Source organism: Manis pentadactyla, chromosome 14 (assembly GCF_030020395.1).
Source record: "Manis pentadactyla isolate mManPen7 chromosome 14, mManPen7.hap1, whole genome shotgun sequence".
Taxonomy (NCBI): Eukaryota; Metazoa; Chordata; class Mammalia; order Pholidota; family Manidae; genus Manis; species Manis pentadactyla.
This window is the reverse complement of record NC_080032.1, coordinates 21,498,721-21,518,529: the sequence shown is the minus strand read 5'-3', so window position 1 is coordinate 21,518,529 and position 19,809 is coordinate 21,498,721. Positions and strand designations below refer to the sequence as shown.

At 39.4% G+C, this 19,809-nt stretch overlaps 1 protein-coding gene across 5 annotated transcripts in view; it reads left to right on the top strand.

Annotated features, from left to right (window-relative positions):
- The first annotated feature begins 822 nt into the window (after window positions 1-822).
- The window catches only part of MAPKAPK5 (MAPK activated protein kinase 5), a 32,411-nt gene continuing 13,424 nt past the window's right edge, over window positions 823-19,809 (top strand). For 2 of the 5 annotated variants that reach the window (XM_036929497.2, XM_036929496.2), the window contains exons 1-8: window positions 823-1,184; window positions 9,369-9,442; window positions 9,905-9,980; window positions 10,751-10,848; window positions 12,512-12,620; window positions 14,026-14,115; window positions 14,863-14,958; window positions 19,502-19,582. In XM_036929497.2, the coding sequence (XP_036785392.2) occupies window positions 1,149-1,184; window positions 9,369-9,442; window positions 9,905-9,980; window positions 10,751-10,848; window positions 12,512-12,620; window positions 14,026-14,115; window positions 14,863-14,958; window positions 19,502-19,582 (660 nt within the window). In that variant the 5' untranslated portion in view covers window positions 823-1,148. The remainder of the gene's footprint in view (window positions 1,185-9,368; window positions 9,443-9,904; window positions 9,981-10,750; window positions 10,849-12,511; window positions 12,621-14,025; window positions 14,116-14,862; window positions 14,959-19,501; window positions 19,583-19,809) is intronic. The other 3 variants (XM_036929500.2, XM_036929498.2, XM_036929501.2) reach the window with 2 other exon arrangements.

Sequence of the window (19,809 nt, the reverse complement as noted above, 5' to 3'; positions counted from 1 at the left end):
ACAAACCTGGAATCTGTCTGACTTGATCATTTTGTAGCTAAGCGCAAGTGAGTTCGGCTTTCGGAGCCTTAGTTAACAACGTAAACGCGGGGTACAAACAACTCACAGAGCTAAATGCCTGCTTTGTAAAGAAAGAGACTAACGGAGCAAAAGAACTTCACGTAAAATGAACGCCCGGTACATACAACTATTACTGCTGTTATTATACACAACTCTGTTTTCTTACCGAAGGACCCGCCCGGGGTCGCAGATTCTTCTTCTCTATTACGAGTCGACATCCCCCGCTCCTTTACGCAGGGTGTGTCTGGCGGCACAAATGCCCCCGACGCGCTGAGAGAACAAGACAGCGGCCACGAACCGCTCCTCCCGTACCGCGGCGATCTCCAGGGCCCCGCCTCGTCAGGGCCCGACCCATACGTCATCAGCGCGGCGCCAGCTGCGGAGGGCCCGGGGGCCTGACCTGGGGAGGGCGCATTTTGGGGGGGCCCTGGCGGACGCCTGCCAAGCCGCCGCGTGGTTTGGGGGGCAGTTCGGAAATCCTAGCGGACGGCGGCGAGGGGCGCGTGGAGCCGTGGGGGCATGGAGTCGGGCTGCAGGAGGGGCGGTCCGGAGCTCGGGCGGGGTACAGCGCCGGCAGGCGGGCGGCCGGCGCAGCTGCCCGGCGCTGGGGTCCCGGCGATGTGTGGCGCTGAAGCGGCAGCGGGAGCAGCGGCGGCGGCTGGCTCGGCCTCGACTTCGCTGCGGTGCCGGTGGCGGAGGCGGAGGCGCAGACTCGTCAGGACCTGGAGGGCCCGGGCCTAAGCGGCGGTCCCGCCAGGCCCCTGCACAGCGTCCCGAACCGGGGCCCTCCCTGCTTCGCCCTGCCCCAGGAACCTGCCTCCCCGGCCGGGGATGAGGCCGGGAGGCGGCCGCGCGGGGCCCAGCACAAAGGCTTGTCCCCGGGGGCCGCCGCAGCCGCCGCCGCCAGCCTAGAGCCGCCCGCCGAAGCTGAGCCGGCGCCTTCAACTCCGCCGGTCCCCGGGGGTGGCTGCTGCCCGTCTCCCCGAGGCCCAGGGGCCCGATCGCCGAGCCCCTTGCTCCCTCGGCTGCGGTGGGACCGGGCAGCTGCGCAGCCTCCGACTCTCCCGACCGTAGGGTGTCCGCGGAGCATGTCGGAGGAGAGCGACATGGAGAAAGCCATCAAGGTAAGGGGGAAATGCCCCCTTCCTCCCCGCTTTGTCCCTGTGGCATTTCTGTCGCCTCCAGCCTCGGAAAACGGAGAGAACTTGGAGTGAGAGATTCCAGCGACTCTCCGGTTTCGGTCTTCCTGGATTCCGTGGACTGCGTTTTACCGCCCTGGGTGAAGGGTTTATGTGTGTGAAGGGAGGGATGTCCGACTCTCTCCTTACCTGCATAAAGAGGGCATGTGATTTGTGCTCAGCTAAAAGGGAAGGTGAGTGCCGTGGAGATACTTGATGTGAGTGGGACGGAGGGGGCCCTACTACGCTACTTAAGCCTTCCCCAAGTGCCGCCAGCGTTTGCTTCCGGATCATCTGCTGCTACAGCACTTGGAGAGCTGGACTTTACCCATCCATTCCGATTTGTTTGAAACCAGCCTCTTGGAAATCTGCAGTGTCTAAAAGAGGTGGTTCGCCTTAGAAAACTTGTCCTTTGGCAAGTAGGTTGTTCTTACTTTAACGTGTGTTCCCCTCTCCTTTTTTCCTCCTTTGTTTCCTAGGGAGCATTTTTAGGATGAGCTCATGGTGTCCTGTGACTTACTGCTTTGTTAACGAAATGAAAGCAATGTGTTCAAAAATGACCCAAATAAAATGATAAGTTTAAAAAAAACCTGTTTTTACATTTTTTTTTTTAGGCAGGCAAACTTTGAAGTACAAGAGTTGGAAAATTACCATCGTGTCTATAGTTAGGAAATTGAAAAGTCTTAGGTATATTGAACAGCTCAATACATTTAAGAATTTCACTTTCCCTTGAGGGACAGGCATCCATTGGCAACTTGGGTTATTTTCCCCTTTAAGCCACAATCACTAATACCAGCAACTAGTTAAGAACTTACACTTACAGTAATTTTTGGGGTGGTAAAGTTTATAGAATCATCAATCATTTCAAAGGAAATTCACCTTTTAAAGGATGCATCAAAAGAAAACATACATTAAGGAAGATCAAATATTAAATAATAGAAATAAAGTTTCTAAAAGACTGCTTTAATATATCTATTTTTTCTTTTGGCTTGCATTTTATTGTTACAATATTATGAATGTTGCCTAAAGTTACATGACTGGGTTGTGAATCAAACCATATGTGGCTGATTCTTTTTTTTTTTTAATTTTAGAGTGTGATCTTTTTTTTGGAGGGGGGAGGAGATTATTAAATTAAACAAATAATGTCTGCTTTGTGCCAGGCATTTATTGTCTTAGGCACTAGTGGTGCAAAGCGAGACTCCTAGGTGTCCCTGCATTTAAGGAGCTTACATTCTAGATGGTGGAATTAAGTAATAAACATTGCCAGGTGTTTATAATTAAGTATAGAAAGGGTGGGAAGTATTATTTAGGAAGGGCTCTCTGGGGAGGTGATATCTGTATAGAGTTCTGAAGAGAGCAAATATGTCAGAGAAGCATTTTACAGGCAATGGGAACAGGTACAAAGGCTCTGAGATAGGTGCAGGTCTTGTATATAGTCCAGGAACTGCAAGATGGCTGGAATGTGTTGGGTGGGTGTGGATTATGTTACAACGGTATTGGGAAGTGAAAACACATTCAGACTTAAGACCATTATATGAACTTTGAGTAGTAGTGGAAGGGGGACTCTGGGAGAATTTGGAACAGAAGAGGGACATAGTTCTAGTGGGCAAATATATAAATGGAGAGGCAATGTTACTTAGTGGTTATAATAGTTTCTGTAGGTGGCGTGGGTTGAAATCCCAGCCTTGCCATTCATTAGCTGTGCCCTTGATAAGGCCCTTCACTTCTTTGTCCCTTAGTTTCCTGAAGGGCTTAAAAACACTCCCCAGCTCATAGGGTTTTTTGAGTACTTAATAATAATACTAACAAGTAAGAACTTGATGAATGTTAGCTCATAACAACTTAAGAGTAGTTTGGAAAGTGGTGTTTTTCTTCACTTGTTCACTATTGCCCAACCTAATTTTCTTAAAAATTTTTAGCTTTTCTTTAGATATTTAACAGGTCATTAGGGATTCTTCATACTAATTTTGGTATGTCCAACCAACACAAATTAGTGGTGAAAATATCTGATGTGATAACTAGTACCAACTAGGATGTATTCCCTCAGATGCAAGCCAGCATCACATCAAATAAAATTTTGGTCTGTGGCATTGTGTTGTATTCATTGTTTCGCTTTTCTAGTCCCTCCAATGGTGAGAAATGAGACCAATAGAGTTCAGCTGGAAAAGCTGTTTTTCTGAGTTCTAACTACAGCGTTTTATCTGCTGCTGCCTGACTACCTGCAAGCAGGCTGATTGAACTTAGAATCTCATCTAATTACTCTTAGAGATACTGAGATAAGGCCAAATGGCTACAGCCATAGGTTCTGTCTTCTCACATGACTTCACTATTCCCAAGGCACATAGCTAAACCTGAGAATGAGTATTTTAGGGTTTAGCAATTGTCTTAGTTATTTGTCTTTTCTATATGGCAGAGTTCTTAATATCTGATTAACTTAGTGAAAATTCATTTCCCTGTTTGCCCAGAAAAAGTGTATAATTCAGTAATTTTTAGTAAATTGTTAAGAGTTGTGCAACTGTCATCACAATCCAGTATAAGAGTATTTCCATTCCCGTTAGAAAGTCCCTTCTGCCTCTTTGTAGTCAGCCTCTACTCTCTCATTCCCCATTCCAGACAACCACTGATCTGCTTTTTGTCACTAGTTTTGTCTTCTCTAGAAATTCCAAGTTAATGAACTTGTATAATATATAGACTTAGGTGTTTGGCTTCTTTTATTTATAATACTTTGAGGTATTATGTTAGGGCATGCATTAGTTCATTCCTTTTTATTGTTGAGTAATCCTGTTACTGTCTGCCCACTCCCAACTGATGGACATTCAAATTGCTTCCAGTTTTTATCTACTAGGAAAAAAATTATAAATGCAACTTGTTTATACAAGTCTTTATGTGAACATATGTTTGAATTTCTTTGGGGTAAATACCTAGTTATGGAATTACTGGGTAGTATGGTAAGTTTGTGTTTAACTTTTTAAGAAACTGAAAGTTTTTAGTTTACTGTGATTCATTCCTACGAGTGGTGGTTGAGGATTCAATTTGTTTTTTAACCCTCACAAATACTTGGTATTGCCCGTTTTTCTATTTTAGCCATTCTAGAGGTTATGTAGTGGCTTTGATTGACATTTCCCTCATAACTCATGTTGGGCATCTTTTCATGTGCTTATTTGCCATTTGTGTATCTTTTCTGGTGAAGCGTTTATTCAAATCTTTTGCCCATTTTTAAATTGCATTATTTGTCTTACTATTGAGTGTAAGATTTCTTTATAAACTGAATAAAAGACACTTACCAGATATGTGATCTGCAGATAATTGCTTCCCAGTTTATGGCTTATCTTTTTAATGGTGCCTTTTGAAGAACAAAAGGTTATAATTTTGATGAAGTCCAGTTTATCAAATTATTTTCTTTTATGGATCATGCTTATGGTGCCAAAGCTGAGAAATCTGCCTCCTCTAAGGTTACACAGTCCTGTATTATAGAAGTTCTATAGTTTTAGTTCTTTCATTTAGGTCTAGTATTCATTTTGAGTTAACTTGTGTTTGGTGTGCCATAAAGGTCTAAGGTTTTGTTTGCCTTTAATACAGACATCCAGTTATTCCAGGACCACTGTTCAAAACACTGTCCTTTGCCCACTGAATTACTTTGATACCTTTGTTTAAAATCAGTATATTGTAAGTGTACAAGTTTATTTCTGGATTCTCTGTTCTGTTCCACTGATCAGTATGACTATCCTTAAGCCAGTATCACACTTACTTGATTACTGAAGCTTTATGGTAAGTTTTCAAATTGGATAGTGTTAGAATCAAATTGATCATCCTTTTTCAAAATTATGTTGGCTATTCAAGTTCATTGTATTTCCAAATACACTTCAGAATTTTTACAAAACAGTATGGTGGGATTTTGACAAGGATTCCATTGACTCTGTAGGTCATTTTGGGGACTGCTGCCATCTTAAAAATAAGGTCTGTAATATGCAAACATGGTATAGCCCTCTGATTTTTTAGGGTTTCTCCTGTCAATCTTAGTGATGTGTTTGTAATTTTCAGTGTATAGGTCTTACACTTCTTGTGATAAATTTATTCCTAGATATTCTTTATGATGTTACTAAGAATAGAATTGTTAAAATTTAATTTTTTGAATTGTTTGATGGTAGAGTGTAGAAATAGTTGATTTCTGTATTTTGTGTTTGTGTTTTGCATCTTTACTACATTTGCTTATTCTAGTAGATATTTTTGGTAGGTTCTTTAAGATTTTCTATGTGTTTAAAAATCATGTCTTCAGCAAATAAATACAGTTTTACTTCTTCCTTTACTGTATGTATGTAAATTTCTTTTTCTTGCCTTATTCCATGGAGTGAACCTCAGGTACAGTGTTGAATGAAAGTGACAAAAGCAGACATCTTGCATTGTTCCTGATCTGGGGGAAGCATTTAAAGACTTATCAATAAGATTTTTATAGCTGTCATATGTCAAATTGAGTTTCCTTTTTTTCCTTGTTTACTGAGAGGTTTTGTCAAAACTTTTGTTAAATGCTTTTTCTTCATCTATTCAACGTAAAATTCACCATCTTAGTCATTTTTAAGTGTACACTTCAGTGGTATCAAGTACATTCATAATCTTTTGCTACCATCACCACCATCCATTTCCATAACTCTTTTCATCTTGTAAAACTGAAACTCTGTACCCTTTAAGCAGTAACACCCCATTGCCCTTCTCCCCCTACCCCCTAGAATTCTTTCTGTTTGTATGATTTGACTAATCTGTGTAACTCATGTAAGTGGAATAATACAGTAGTTGTCTTTTTGTAACTGGCTTATTTTACTTAGCATAATTTTCTCACAGTTCATCCATATTGTAGCACACTGCAGATTTTCCTTCCTTTTTAAGGCTGAATAATATTCCATCATATGGATATGGACATTTTGGTGCCTTCCATGTTTTAGCTATATGAATAATGCCACTGTCTATAAACCTGAGTGTACAAATCTCTTCAAGACCCTGCTTTCAGTTCTTTTGGGTATATACCTAGTAGTAGAATTGCTGGATCATATGTTAATTCTATTTTTAATTTTTTGAGTAATCACTATACTGTTTTCCATAGCAGCTATACCATTGTACATTCCCACCAATGATGCCTAAGGGTTCCAATTTCTCCACATCCTCACCAACACTTGTTATTTTCTGTTTTTTTGATAGTAGCCATCCTAATGTGTGTGAGGTTGTATCTCATTGGAATTCTGATTTGCATTTTCTTTGTGATTAGTGATGCTGAGCATCTTTTTGTGTGCTTATTGGCCATTTGTATATCTTTAAAGAAATGTCAATTTGAGTCCTCTGCCCATTTTTTGAACTGGGTTGTCTGGGTTTTTGTTGTTGAGTTTTAGGAGTTCTCTGGGTACTCTGGATATTAAGCCCTTATCAGATAATATGATTTGCAAGTAGTTTCTCCCACTCTGTGGGTTGCGTGTTTTACTATGTTGATACTGTTTTTTGATGGACAAACTTTAAAAATCTTCATGAAGTCCTTCTGGTCTACTTTTTTCTTCTGTTGCATGTGCCTTTGGTGTCATATCCAAGAAATCTTTGCCAAACCCAATGCTTTAAACTCTTGCCTTATGTTTTCTTCTAAGTTTTATTGTTTTAGGTCTTTGATCCATTTTGAGTTAATTTTTGGGTATGGTACTAAGGGTCCAACTTCATTCTTTTGCATGTGAATATTCAGTTTTTCCAGCACCGTTTGTTGAAAACCTTTTATTTTTAATCTGTTCACATCTTTGAATCCAAAGTGTGTCTCTTATAAACAGAGTGTAGTTGAATTTTTTAAATCAAGTAAATATTTTTATTTTTTTATTATATTTTTTATTTTTCATAAATACATATTTTATTATTTTTGTAAATACTGTTATTTACAAAAACAGGCAGTGGCTAGATTTGCCTGTGGGTTGTAATTTGCCTACACTTGTTCTAGAAGGATTCTCAAGAATTACTTCATTCCATGTATCTATATCCTTATTAATTTAATACAGTGTATATATTTCTTTAGCAAAACCCAGTTGGTGTATTTGTCATTGATGCCTCTGAAGTGATCCACAATTTTCATCAGTAAAGTGTTTTAATTCACCCATGCCTTCCTACCTTCTCCTTTGTCATTAAAATATGTGAGAAAATATGCCATGTATGCAGAGAAGACTCAGCAGGTTGTGAGAGTGTTTGTCTACTAGGGGTTGATAACATCATCAACAAAGGTGCAAGAATTAAACCTAGGGAAGAGGACAAGAAGTGTAAGAAAAACAGGGTTCAGAAATCTAGGCTCTAGAGAGGCCTGGTGGTGCCTCTCTTACCTTCTGCAAAGTGAAGTGTTAAAATCCAAGTCAGAGCCTCAACAGGTTGAATTGTCTTGGCTGGCTGTCAGGTCGAGTGCCGTCTTAAGCACCACTACAGGGAAGAATTTGGTCTATTTTCACATCCCAGGAACTGGGCATATCACCAGTCCCTTGATCTGATTGTAACAACTCCATAGAACAAATTTCTTTTACATTGAGGTTCCTATAAATGTATGCTTTCATCAGAGTTGAGGAGAAAATGGGATTTGGCAAATGATTTTACTCTACCACGAAGCTCAGACTGTGCTCCAACTTTCTCTTTTCTGATCTTGTTTTCTTCTTTGTCTTCTCAAACACTTGTAAAGCCAACAGTCCGTGCAGTGGAAACATGAAGGAAGTAGGTTAAATGGGTACGTGTGTATTCTGTTTAGGAGGTGGTGAATGGAGACAAACCCTGGGACCTCCCAGGCTCTTGGGCAAGATTTGTCTCTTATCTTCATGCTGAGGCCTGGGCGATTACCCAGGATAGCCATGTTGGTGCTGGGAAAGAGGCCAAAGCCACAGTTTTCTAGTTTTGTTAGTGCGTGTACCTCACTGTGTGACCTTGACAAGCTCCTTAACCCTGACAGTTTTTCAGAAGGGAGACTGTGTAATAATCTTGCTGGTCCCTCCCCAATCAATACCCCTCCATCATCTGGTTTTAGTTCACCTTTCTAGTCATTTATTCCACAGCTTTTGATCACTTACTATACTAGAACCTTTATCAAGAACTGGGCAACAAAGGTGTGGAGATGAATGCTATTCTGACTTGTTTTATATACTTGCATATTCATTGGGCAAAACTTCTGTTTCCATCTCTGAGCTTAGCCTAGTGTCTGGCACATATTAACTGCTCAGTGAGTGTGTATTACATGAACAAATATCCTGTTCCCATATACTGGGAATCAAGATTCTAGTGCTAAATATAGTCTTTCAGGTTTTCACTGCAACAAAGCAATTTGAAAGTCTCAGGAATTTTGGCCTCATTTCTCAAGATCTGCAGCTGGTTTCCCATTCTACCTGTGGAACTCTAAAAAATGAAGGTTAGCATACCACCATTTAAATGGCTTTTTTTTTTGCCTAAAAACATATGGCAACAGAAGCTCAACATACAGTGACTGAACAGGAAATTTCATAAAAATTTTCATTAAATTGCAGGGTTTCTATTTGGACTATTGAAAGCTATTGAAAACTATAAAAAATATAGTTATACAAAGAATGTTGCAGAATATCTCTGTACTCAAAATGGTGCTTTGGGGAATTAGATAAGTTTACTATGAAATCTGCTATTTTATTTCAACTTTTAAGTCTCAGTTTACTCAGTTATTCCAACAATTTGATCAACTTAAGGATATAGGCCTCTCTATTATAGCAGCATATATCAGAGCAGTCTTTCTGGAATCTCAGAAAATATACTTGACCATTTTAGCAAATAAGTATTTGGTAGTGAAAGAATATCTTCCCCCAACACTCCAAAAACATAAACAAAAACATTTAGTGTCTACTCAAATAGATCTTGTGGAGAAACTGAAAAATTTCTTTTAATCCTGAAGTTTTTGCTTTCTGATTATTGGAAAATGGTACCTAATCTAGTCATTTAAACAAAATGTCTAATTATAAAGCCCTACAGAACACAAAGCTCTGCTTATTAGCTTCTCTCAGAAGATGAGATGTTGAATGATAAGGTCTTTTGTTGTCTCACCTCTGAGTAATTATCCAACTTTTTAATTGGAGAATCATTCTTTGCCCTTTCCCTTTTTTTAAATTTTAATAGGAAACCTCCATTTTAGAGGAATACAACATCAACTGGACTCAGAAGTTGGGAGCTGGAATTAGTGGTCCAGTTAGGTAAGAGACCCATGTGCAAACTGTGACAAAATTGCTCTGAAAGGAGTGGGCCATTTGGAATACATCTTAAATTAGAAGCATTAAGCATTAAGTATACCAGATTGTGCAATCACCTTACTTTAATAAGTGGAGTTACTTATTTTAGGCTTTTTCTCATCCATTTAGAAACATATTTAAATGACCAAGTCACATGGTCTGTAACAGAATCATTTAAGATGTCAAGACTGTGGAGCCACTATGAGCATCACCTATAGCCAGCAAAGGCCATCATTCCTTTCTTGGCCAGTCTCAAGTTGATTTCACAGGGCTCAAAGCTGAGCTCTGCAAAGGGTCGGGGAGATGCTTCTCTGCTTATCCACCTGGACCCTGGGGATAAGTTACAGTTCTCAAAGAACAAATTTGTTCAATGAATTTTCCCTGTAACATAGATGATTTCTGATTGAATTTTTTCTCCAAATCTAGAGTCTGTGTGAAGATATCTACCCAAGAACGGTTTGCACTGAAAATTCTTTTTGATCGTCCAAAAGCTAGAAATGAGGTATGGCCCTCTATTACCTTGACTTGCCTAAATATTGGGAGTACCTAACAATTACTCTTTTTATAAGTAAGAAAGCTTCCTGGGGAAAATACAGAGATGTACAAAGAATTTTATGCCCATACTTACCTTCTTTTCATTTTCATGTTACCATTATAAAGCAGTCCTGCATCTATCAGTGCCAAAGGCTGTCAGTAGAGTCTTATTACCTTTCAACCATCTCTTGTTCTTTTTCAATTAATGTGATTCTTGTGCCCTGAAGTATTCAGGTTTACTTTAGCTTTTGCTTATTGGGAAAGGTCCTTGAAGAGAGGTGATGAAATAGTATGAGGAAGGGTCTTGTGAATAGTGTCTTGAAAGTGTACTGCAGGAGGGCTCTGGGGTGTGTTTTGAATTTTAAAAAATACACATTTGTCTTAAATTATGTGGATGTGGCAATGGATGACATGTTAATGACGTATGCAATGAAGGACTGACTCTTTTACTTAGAGATGTATGAAAAGTTTCTCAAATAAAACGAATTATTTCCCAAATTTTTCATTTGCTAATAGATAGGATAGTAGAAAGTAAATTTGCTGAGGTTTTTATGGAAAGAGCATTAAGGAGATAATCTGGGTATGAAAACACTTTTTTAAATAACATTCCAGGTGATAAGGTTTTTGACTATAATAGACTTATCGCTTGTGCCTACTGTGGTCTCTTTTGGGGGTAAGTTTAGACAAAAAATATTGGCATCCCCTACATACAGAAACATTTCCTCTGTTCTCTTTAAGGTACGCCTGCACATGATGTGTGCCACACACCCAAATATAGTTCAAATTATTGAAGTGTTTGCTAACAGTGTACAGTTTCCTCATGAGTCCAGCCCCAGGTAAGACTACACAGGGTCATCATAACATGCTCTTATGTAGGCCAAGGTGTGGTGGGGTCTTCCTCTCTTTTGCACCCTTTCTCTCTCTGTCTCTTCCCATCCCTGCCCCTTCTCTCCATTGCTTCCTCCTTCTCTTTCTCTCTCTTCTTTTACTTTTTATTTTGGAAAATTTCAAACATTTATAAAAGAATATAGAATCATATAATAAGTCCCCAAGTACCCATCACCCACTCTTAGCAGTTACCAGCTCATAACCAACCTTGGTTCATTTATACCTCATTCACTCTCCTGGCACCCCTGATTATTGTGATTACTTTCTCTTTTTAAAAAAGCATCAGATGTGGAATTAAAACAGATTCTATTTCAAATTAATGAAAGGGGACCAAATATTACTAGGCAGTCTTAGAAGTCAATGTGGCAAAAAAGCCCCTATTGCTTAGTCTGACATTCCTTTTAAAAAGAAGAAACCAGCATTATTTTTTTAGCTGCCAAGTGTTTGGCAAGGCTATTTGGTGACATTCTAAGTCTCTTCCAGAAAAGTCAAAATTAAGTAAGTTATGGTTTCTGTTGGGGGGACTGAGATGTAAACCTATCATCATAGCAATGTGAAAGGTACCAAGGAGAGGCATCCATAAAATATTTCAAGCTTACAAAGGAGAAGAGCTACTCACTGTAGCTGGGAAGGTGAGGTATCTCACAGAGTGGTTATTTGGGGGCTAGTATTTTAAGGGGTTGGGTAGGAATTTTCCAGGTGGAGAAAGAAGATGGGTGTGTAAAAACAAAAGGGAAATCAAATGATTATTTCTTATAACTATGCTCTGTTGGTGAAAGCATTTGGCTGGAAGCTAGAAGCATTTATACCAAAGAATGGTAACCACAATCCTGATATTTTTTTACATCATGAGAATTTTTACTTTTATTTGGTAGCTGTGTAACCTTGTCCAGCTATCTTGCTGGGCATGCTGTAGGTCACATGGAATACTAGTGGTGTGGAGGTGGGAGTGGAGAGAAAGAGAGAGAGAGACACACACACACACACACACACATGGGAGTGGAGAGAAAGAGACACACACACACACACGGGAGTGGAGAGAAAGACACACACACACACGGGAGTGGAGAGAAAGACACACACACACGGGAGTGGAGAGAAAGACACACACACACACGCACACACACACGGGAGTGGAGAGAAAGACACACACACACACAATGAATGAATGAATGAATGAATGAATGAATGAATGACCAGGACAGCCAATGCCCAGCAAATGACTTGAAAGTCATGTCCTACATAAAGTGATACTCTGTTTGCAATACAGTTTCAGTCTAGCTGCCCTAACATACATATACCAAACATGTTACTTAGAAGATCTCCCTTTTTTAAAATCTATTATTAACAAGTATAGTATCTTAAAAAGGATCATTGTGCTCAAAATTAATTCTTTTACTACTCTTTTAGCTTCTAAGCAAATTTTAGGTCAAGGATGTTATTTATCCATAGCGTTCAGTTGGAAGTGAGAAGGGGTCTGACCCAAAGGGGCTCGGTAGGACTAAGCTTAGGAGGTAGTCGCACACTTTGTAGATGAGGTATCTTTAGGTTAGATACTTGATGTTTCAGTTCATTTTTTTAAATTTAACAAAATAAAATGCTTTCAAACAGGGCTCGACTCTTAATTGTAATGGAGATGATGGAAGGGGGAGAGCTATTTCACAGAATCAGCCAGCACCGGCACTTTACAGAGAAGCAAGCCAGCCAAGTAACAAAGCAGGCAAGTTAACCCCGGGTACCAATCAAACTGCCAACACTGTTGGTTAACAAGCACAATTTCAATGGGGGGAATAAAAGAAAGCTTGAAGAAAAGCCCTATTTGATCTCTCATTGCCTGCTTTGTTATGTAATCAGAAAAGATTCCTTGACAGAATAAATGTGACCCCTTTTATGCTTTGGTGGGGGGTGGACTGTATTTTTAAGTGGTTGCCAATTGTCCATTATAAGATTTAAGTAAACTGGAAGGAAGGTAACTCCTTTGTAGACTGTAGATATCTTTAGACATAGCTTCCAGGCACTGTTAGACTTTGAGATAAAGTGGTGCTGATACCACCTGAAAGATTGTATGGTGTAAAAACGTGTTCTAAGACAATTGCATATAAGATACTTTTTGCTTGTGAGTCACCTTTCTCTCATCAGATTTTAATAGTATTCTAAGGTCTTTGTAATTCTGGGTTATTCCTGGTTATATTCTATTTTGACATTACATGTTATTGTTAGAAAAATGATTTATGTCACAAGTGATATTAGGACTCCAACTGCATGTAACCTCTTGAGGAAGTGAAAAGCTAAAACCCTCAGGCTTATCTTCAGGCCAGGCAAGCAAGGCAGAGAAAAGCAGAAAGCATAGCCTAGTTGGTTCTTAATAAAAAATTTTCCAAATTATCCATGAGCCTCAAGCATTTTTCAATTCCTTGTTTCTGGTGGAGGAACTGATACTTGGAATGCCAATACAATTCCATACTGAGAGTTGAAGATCAGGTAGAATTTGTGCTAATTTTAAAAAATTACACCCTGTGTTTTTAAATATTAGCACTAAAGGATGTGCTCTGATAATCTGTAACGCAAAAACCGTTCAAATCTACCTAAACAAACATTTTCAACAAGTGGGATGAACAAATTGGCACGTCAGGTGGAAAAATCGTCAGCTGCTTTCCATTTGTCTTGAAGGCAGAGCTTGAAGTCGAGCTCCCTGGAGAGGGCAGTTTGCTTCTGAGCCAGACAGTAGCGCCCGCCGCCCTGCTGGGGGAAACCCAGGCCTGATGGAGACTGCCTGGCCCAGTGTTCACTTTGCAGTGTTCATCATAGCAAATGAATGAAGTGGAAGCATTTCACTTTCCCCATTTCATACAGGACTTAACCATCAGTTTATTCTACAACTATTGTTTTACTGTTGTTTTTCTTTTTGTTTAACACAATACAGGTTGCAGTTAAACTAAGCTTAATTCATTTTTATTTCTTGGTACCCAAAGTCTTACTTAATTTCTGTTTTAAAAATGAAACCCAATCATAGTCTTGACTGACTTAATTAAGCGTTGTTTTTTAACATCCAGAGTTCTCAAAACTAGAGGCATTAAAGAGTTCTCTTTTCTAAGATGTATTTGCTCCACTATGTCCTTTTCCAGATAGCTTTGGCTCTACAGCACTGTCACTTGTTAAACATCGCTCACAGAGACCTCAAGCCTGAAAATCTGCTCTTCAAGGATAACTCTTTGGTGAGCTGACTTGCTTTTAGCATTTTAGTGCTGCCTCTTTCAACACAGTTCAGGAATGGGTGCATAGGTGTGTATATGCTTGGAGCACTCTGAATCCACGGTGAAGAGGCTTTGGGCCAAGTGCTTCAAGCTGTTTATGTTTCCCACTTGTTCCCTTGCTGGAGGCTTACAGAAATTGTACTATCCTCCTGGCATTGATCATTTTTGGTGATACTGATATGTATTTGTAGGACTAAGATTTTGGATAATGTTTGGAAATACTTTAGGAAGGGGCAGGAATCTGTATGGTATTAAATATTACTTTGAAACTTAATAGTTGTATTTGTTGTTAACCCTGATAAGATGTGTTTTCTTCCCCATCCCCTGCCCCCGGCGTCATGTCCTACCATATAGTTGCTCTGGCTATCACGAAGCTGATGTTAAGAGTGAAGCAGCACCCTGGATTCTGATGAGAGATAACAGGCCAATCAATAGAGTCGGGGCATTTGGCTAAGATCTTGATTTTAGTGTTGCCTTTACAAGTTATGAAACAAGGCTGTGAGTGGGTAGAAATTCCTTACTTTTGTGTTACTAAGAACAAATTTCTCAATGTGAATCATCATCTCCAGACCTGAGGACATGCTACTCATAGGCTCAGGTCTCAGCCAGAAACTCGTGAGAGTGCAAAGTAACATGTCTTGCACCTGAATTTTCCTTTAATGTTTACCAAGAACTCTGCAGCAATGACTCCCATCTGTTTTATTTCAGGATGCTCCAGTAAAACTATGTGACTTTGGGTTTGCCAAAATTGACCAAGGTGACTTGATGACACCCCAGTTCACCCCTTATTATGTAGCACCTCAGGTAAGCATGTGCTGTTTCTGCCTTGGATGTATTACCAAGCTGCCTACAGACTCATGTTTCTTCTGTTCTACAGCACAAGTAGATACATATTACAAGTGGGTGGGGGAGAACTCAGCTGCTAGGGAGAAACCTACAGGCTGCTTAATTCGGTGTGGGCATTTTATTATTTTACAGTCACCCTTGAGGTATGATTTATATAAAATACTCCTACTTTAAAGGTAGAACAGTTTGATGAATTTTGCCAGTGAATATTCCAGTGACCACCACCATAGTTAAGACACAAAAACTTCCCATCACTTCAAAAGCTGTCTTGTGTGCCTTTGTGGTTAGTCTGCTCCTGAATTGACTGCCTGCCCCAGACAACCACTGATCTGCTTTCTGTCATTATTGGTTAGTTTTGCATGTTGTAGAATTTCATAAGAATGGAATTCATGTACCTTTTGTGTTTCACTTCTTTTGCTAGGCAAATTTTTGAAATTCATCCATGTTCTTGTATTTATCAGTAGTTAGTTCCTTTTTATTGCTGAGTAGTGTTTCATCACATGCCTCAGCTATATTTGTTTTTCCATTCATGGGTGGAAAATAATTTGGGATTGTTTCTCATTTTGGGTATTGTGAAGAAAGCTGCTAAGAACATTCATTTATAAACTTTGGGGGGCATATTTCCCCCCTTAAGTAATATCTTTTTCAAAAATGGTTATATGCCATTTTACATATGTACCAGTATTGCATAAGAGTTTTAGTTACTTCACGTTCTTACCACCAACTCATGTTTGTTAGTATTTATAATCTTAGTCATTCTTGTAGATAGGTAGTGTTATTTCATTATGGATTTAATAATAGCATTTTCCTGATGGCTACTTTTGTTATGTTTTCAATATGTTTATTGGCCATTCTGTTGTGAAATACAGTACAACATTCTGTTGTGAAGTATGGATACAAATCTTTTTGCCACCTTTTCTCGTTGTTTTATAATTGAGATACAGTAATTTTTTAGTCATATTCTGGGTACAAGTTCTTTGTTGTGTGTATAGACATATGTATATGTCTATACACACACACAATTTTTTAATTGCCACTGAAACAAATTGCCACAAACTTAGTGGCTTAAAAGAACACATACTTATTACCTTACGGTTTTGGAGGTCAGAAGTCTGAAATGGTCCAAGGTGTCAGCAGAACTGTGTTCCTTTTGGAAGCTCTGGAGAATCATTCCCTTAGCTTTTTCTAGCTTCTGAGAGGCCATGCACAGTCTTTGGCTTATGGCTTCTTCCTCCATTTTCAAAGCCAGCGGTGTAGCATCTTCCAGTCTCTCTTTCTGACTCTGACCCTCTTGCCTCCTTCTTATAAGGACCCTTGCCATTACACTGGACCCACCAAGATAATCCAGGATACCCCCCCTTCTCAACATCCTCAAATTAATAAAATCTGCAAAGTCCCTTTTTACCTTGTAAGGTACCATATTCACAGGTTCCATGGATTAGGGTATAGACGTCTTTGGGGGCCAATTCTTCCTACCACATAGGCATTATAAGTATTTTTCTCACTTTGTGGCTTAATTTTCAGTTTTCTTAATGGTCTTTTGAATATCAGAAGTTTTAAATTTTGATCAGGGCTAATTCACCAGTTTCTTTTTTTAATGGTTAGTGGTTTGTGTTCCTGTCTAAGAGGTCTTTCCCTACCCATGGGCATTGAGATTTTCTCATGTTTTCTTATTAAAGGTTATAGTGTGAGCTTATATCTTTTGGATTGAGACCCATTTGAGTTATTTTTGTGTGCGTATATATAAAATAAGTGTCTAGGTTCGTTATTTCTTATGGATATCAAGTTGTCTCTGTGTCATTTATTGAAGACTATCTTTGTATCATTGGATTACCTTACAGGCTTGTCAACTTGAATTATATTGCAGTTTTGTCAAAAATCAGTTGGCACCATACATGTTGGTCTAGTGTAGACTCTGTTCTGTTTATTTAATGTGTATGTCTATCCTTACAGCAATATCATCTGGATTACTATAGCTTTATATTAATTCTTGACCTCAGATAGTATAATAAGTCCTTCAAATTTATTCTTTCTCAAAATTGTTTTGACTATTCTGATCCTTTGCATTTCTTTATAAATTTTAGAATTCACTTCTTTGTAACAGAAAAGCCTCCTGGGATTTGACTTAGATTCTTTTTATAGGTGAATTTGGAGAGAATTGATATCATAACAATGTAAAGTCTTCCAATCAATGAACATGATATAGCTCTCCATTTATTTAGGTCTTTAATTTTTCTCAGAAATGTGTATATTTCCTAGATGTGTAGGTTTTATATGTATTTTCTTCAATTTATTCATATTATTTTATGTTTTTGAATGTGATTGGAAATGATATTTTTAAAAATTTCATTTTCCGTTTGTTGCTATTTGCAGAAATGTAAATGATTTTTGTTCTCTATGTCATAGGACCTTGCTAAATTTACAGTTAGTAGGTTGTAGATTTGTTAAAATTTTCTACGTAGGTTCGAACCTATAGTGTTTCCTCCTGGGCTCTACCACAAATGAGCCAATCCTCACAGCTTGTCTCTTCTTGGAAGGGCCTGTATTTCTTTAGGTTGCAGAATACTTTGTTGCCTTGGGACCTCTGGTCTCTGATTTTGTAATTTATCCAATTTTTCCTTGCTGATAGGGTGGGTATGACACTCTTTCCAGGCTTTTACATCTTAGAAACAGAAGTCACAGCAGTTTGGTTATGAGTGGGTGTTTGTTTTTCCTGCCAGGAGTTTGTTGTGCTCTTTGGATCTGTCAGTCTATGGTGTTTATCAATTTAGGGAAATTCTGGAAAATTTTCAGATATCTCTTCAAATATTTTTCTGCTTGTCTTCTCTGCCTTTTTTCTGGAATTCCAGTTATGGATATTTTAAATCATACACAGAGCACTGAGATTCTGGTCTTTTTCTTTTATCTTTTCCTATCTGTGTTTCACTTTGGCTCTGTTCTGCTGCTAGGCTTTCAATTTCACTACTCTTCTCTTCTGCACTGTCTAATTTGAATTTCTTCATTTCAGATTTATATTGTCTATTTCTCTTCTCATTTTATTCATGGTTACCTTAAAGTACCTCAACATATTCAGTAACTTAGTTTAATCATTATCTGCTGATTGCATGATCTCTGTCATTTCTAAGCCTGCTTTTACTAATTTTTTTCTTAACTCTATCACATTGCTTTTGAGTCTTTGTCAAAAATGAGTTGACTGTATATGTGTGGGTGTGTTTTTGGATTTTCCTTTCTATTCTATTGATGTCTTTGTCTAGCTTCCCACCAATACCATACTGTCTTAATTACTGTAGCTTTATAATTTTTGAAATAAGGTAGTATTAGTCTCCAACTTTGTTCTTCTTCATAGTTGTTTTGGCTATTCTAATTTCTTTGCATTTCCATATGAACTTTAGAATCAGCTATTGATTTCTACAAAAAAGCCTGCTGAAGTTTTGACTAAGGTTATTTTAGAGGTATGGCTCATACACGAGCACTGGTACCTGAACAATATTGAGCCTTCTGACTCATGAGGAAGCCATATTGCTTCACTTGTTTTTGTCTTTGATTTTGTTCAGCAACATTTGTGTAGTTTTCAGTGCACAGGTTTTCATGTCTTTTGTTAGATCTATTCTTGATATTTTTTATGTTGTCGTAAGTGGTTATTTTCTCAGGTTTCATTAATTCACTTTACTCTTCTTGTGTGAAAACACCATGTGGTGGCCGCAGCTGCAGCCTGGGTCCTGTGCACAGAGGCTCTGGTGGGGGTCTTTACAAGGTGGTCAGGGAATTCCTGGTAGGGAGACTTGGTGAGCACAGTCTCCTGCCAAATGTTGGGGAAGGTGGCTGTCGGTCTCGGAGGTGACATCAAAGGTGCTTTGGCATAGTTGCCTGAGGTGGTTGTGCAGCCCCTGGCTGAGGTGCAGCCATTGTCAGCTCCTGGCAGCAGCAGGCTTGTGGGCACCCGGCCAAGACCAAAGCATTAGTCCAGATGTGAGGGTGGAGCGCACTAGCGTGGAGCCACAGCATCCTGGCACCTTGCAGGGAGCCCTGTGTGGTTTGCCATTCTTGTTCTCCCAAGAGTGCCGCTGCACAGAACAAGGAAGAACTTGTCCTGGATGGTGGTCTCGCGGATGCTGGCGCTTACCTCCTTGGAGCACTGAACACCCAGACCACTGTGATTGTGACAGTCCCCAGTGGCGACAAGTATCTGGAACCTGACCCACTGGCCAGCACTGGGCTTACACAGCCAGAAGGGACATTCCCAGGAAAAATTCAGTGGTTCAGATGTCTCAAGAAGAAATAAATCTCCTCCAGGGACTTGATTTTAATGTCCTTCACCTGGGAAAACATTGATAAATTGCTGGCTTTAAACAGGAAAAAAGGTTTTTGAAAGTATTGTGGAATTTTTTGTTGTTTTTGACTGCCAGTGTCTACTCTCTTCAGCCTTTCAACAGTCTGTCTCGAGTTGCAGGTTGTTGGTGTGGTTTTCAGTAAATTGTCCCTTTTGGTCTGACTCTGATAGGTACTGGAGGCACAGAGAAGGCATCAGAAGGAGAAATCTGGCATCATACCTACCTCGCCAACACCCTACACTTACAACAAGGTAAGGGAAGAGATACTTATCTTTACTCCTTGGGTGTAGGCCCTCTTCTCCTATGAAATGTTTCTGGCCCTCTGGTTAGTATGGCTGATTCTGTTCTTATCCCTAAATAGTCCTGCCTAAAAGGCTGGAAGCAGCCACATATGCAGAAGAGTATTTGGAATTCAAGTTTTTGTCTGATGAAATATCAAATAAGATTCTTACCAGTCGAGGTTTTGCAGCAGGAACCA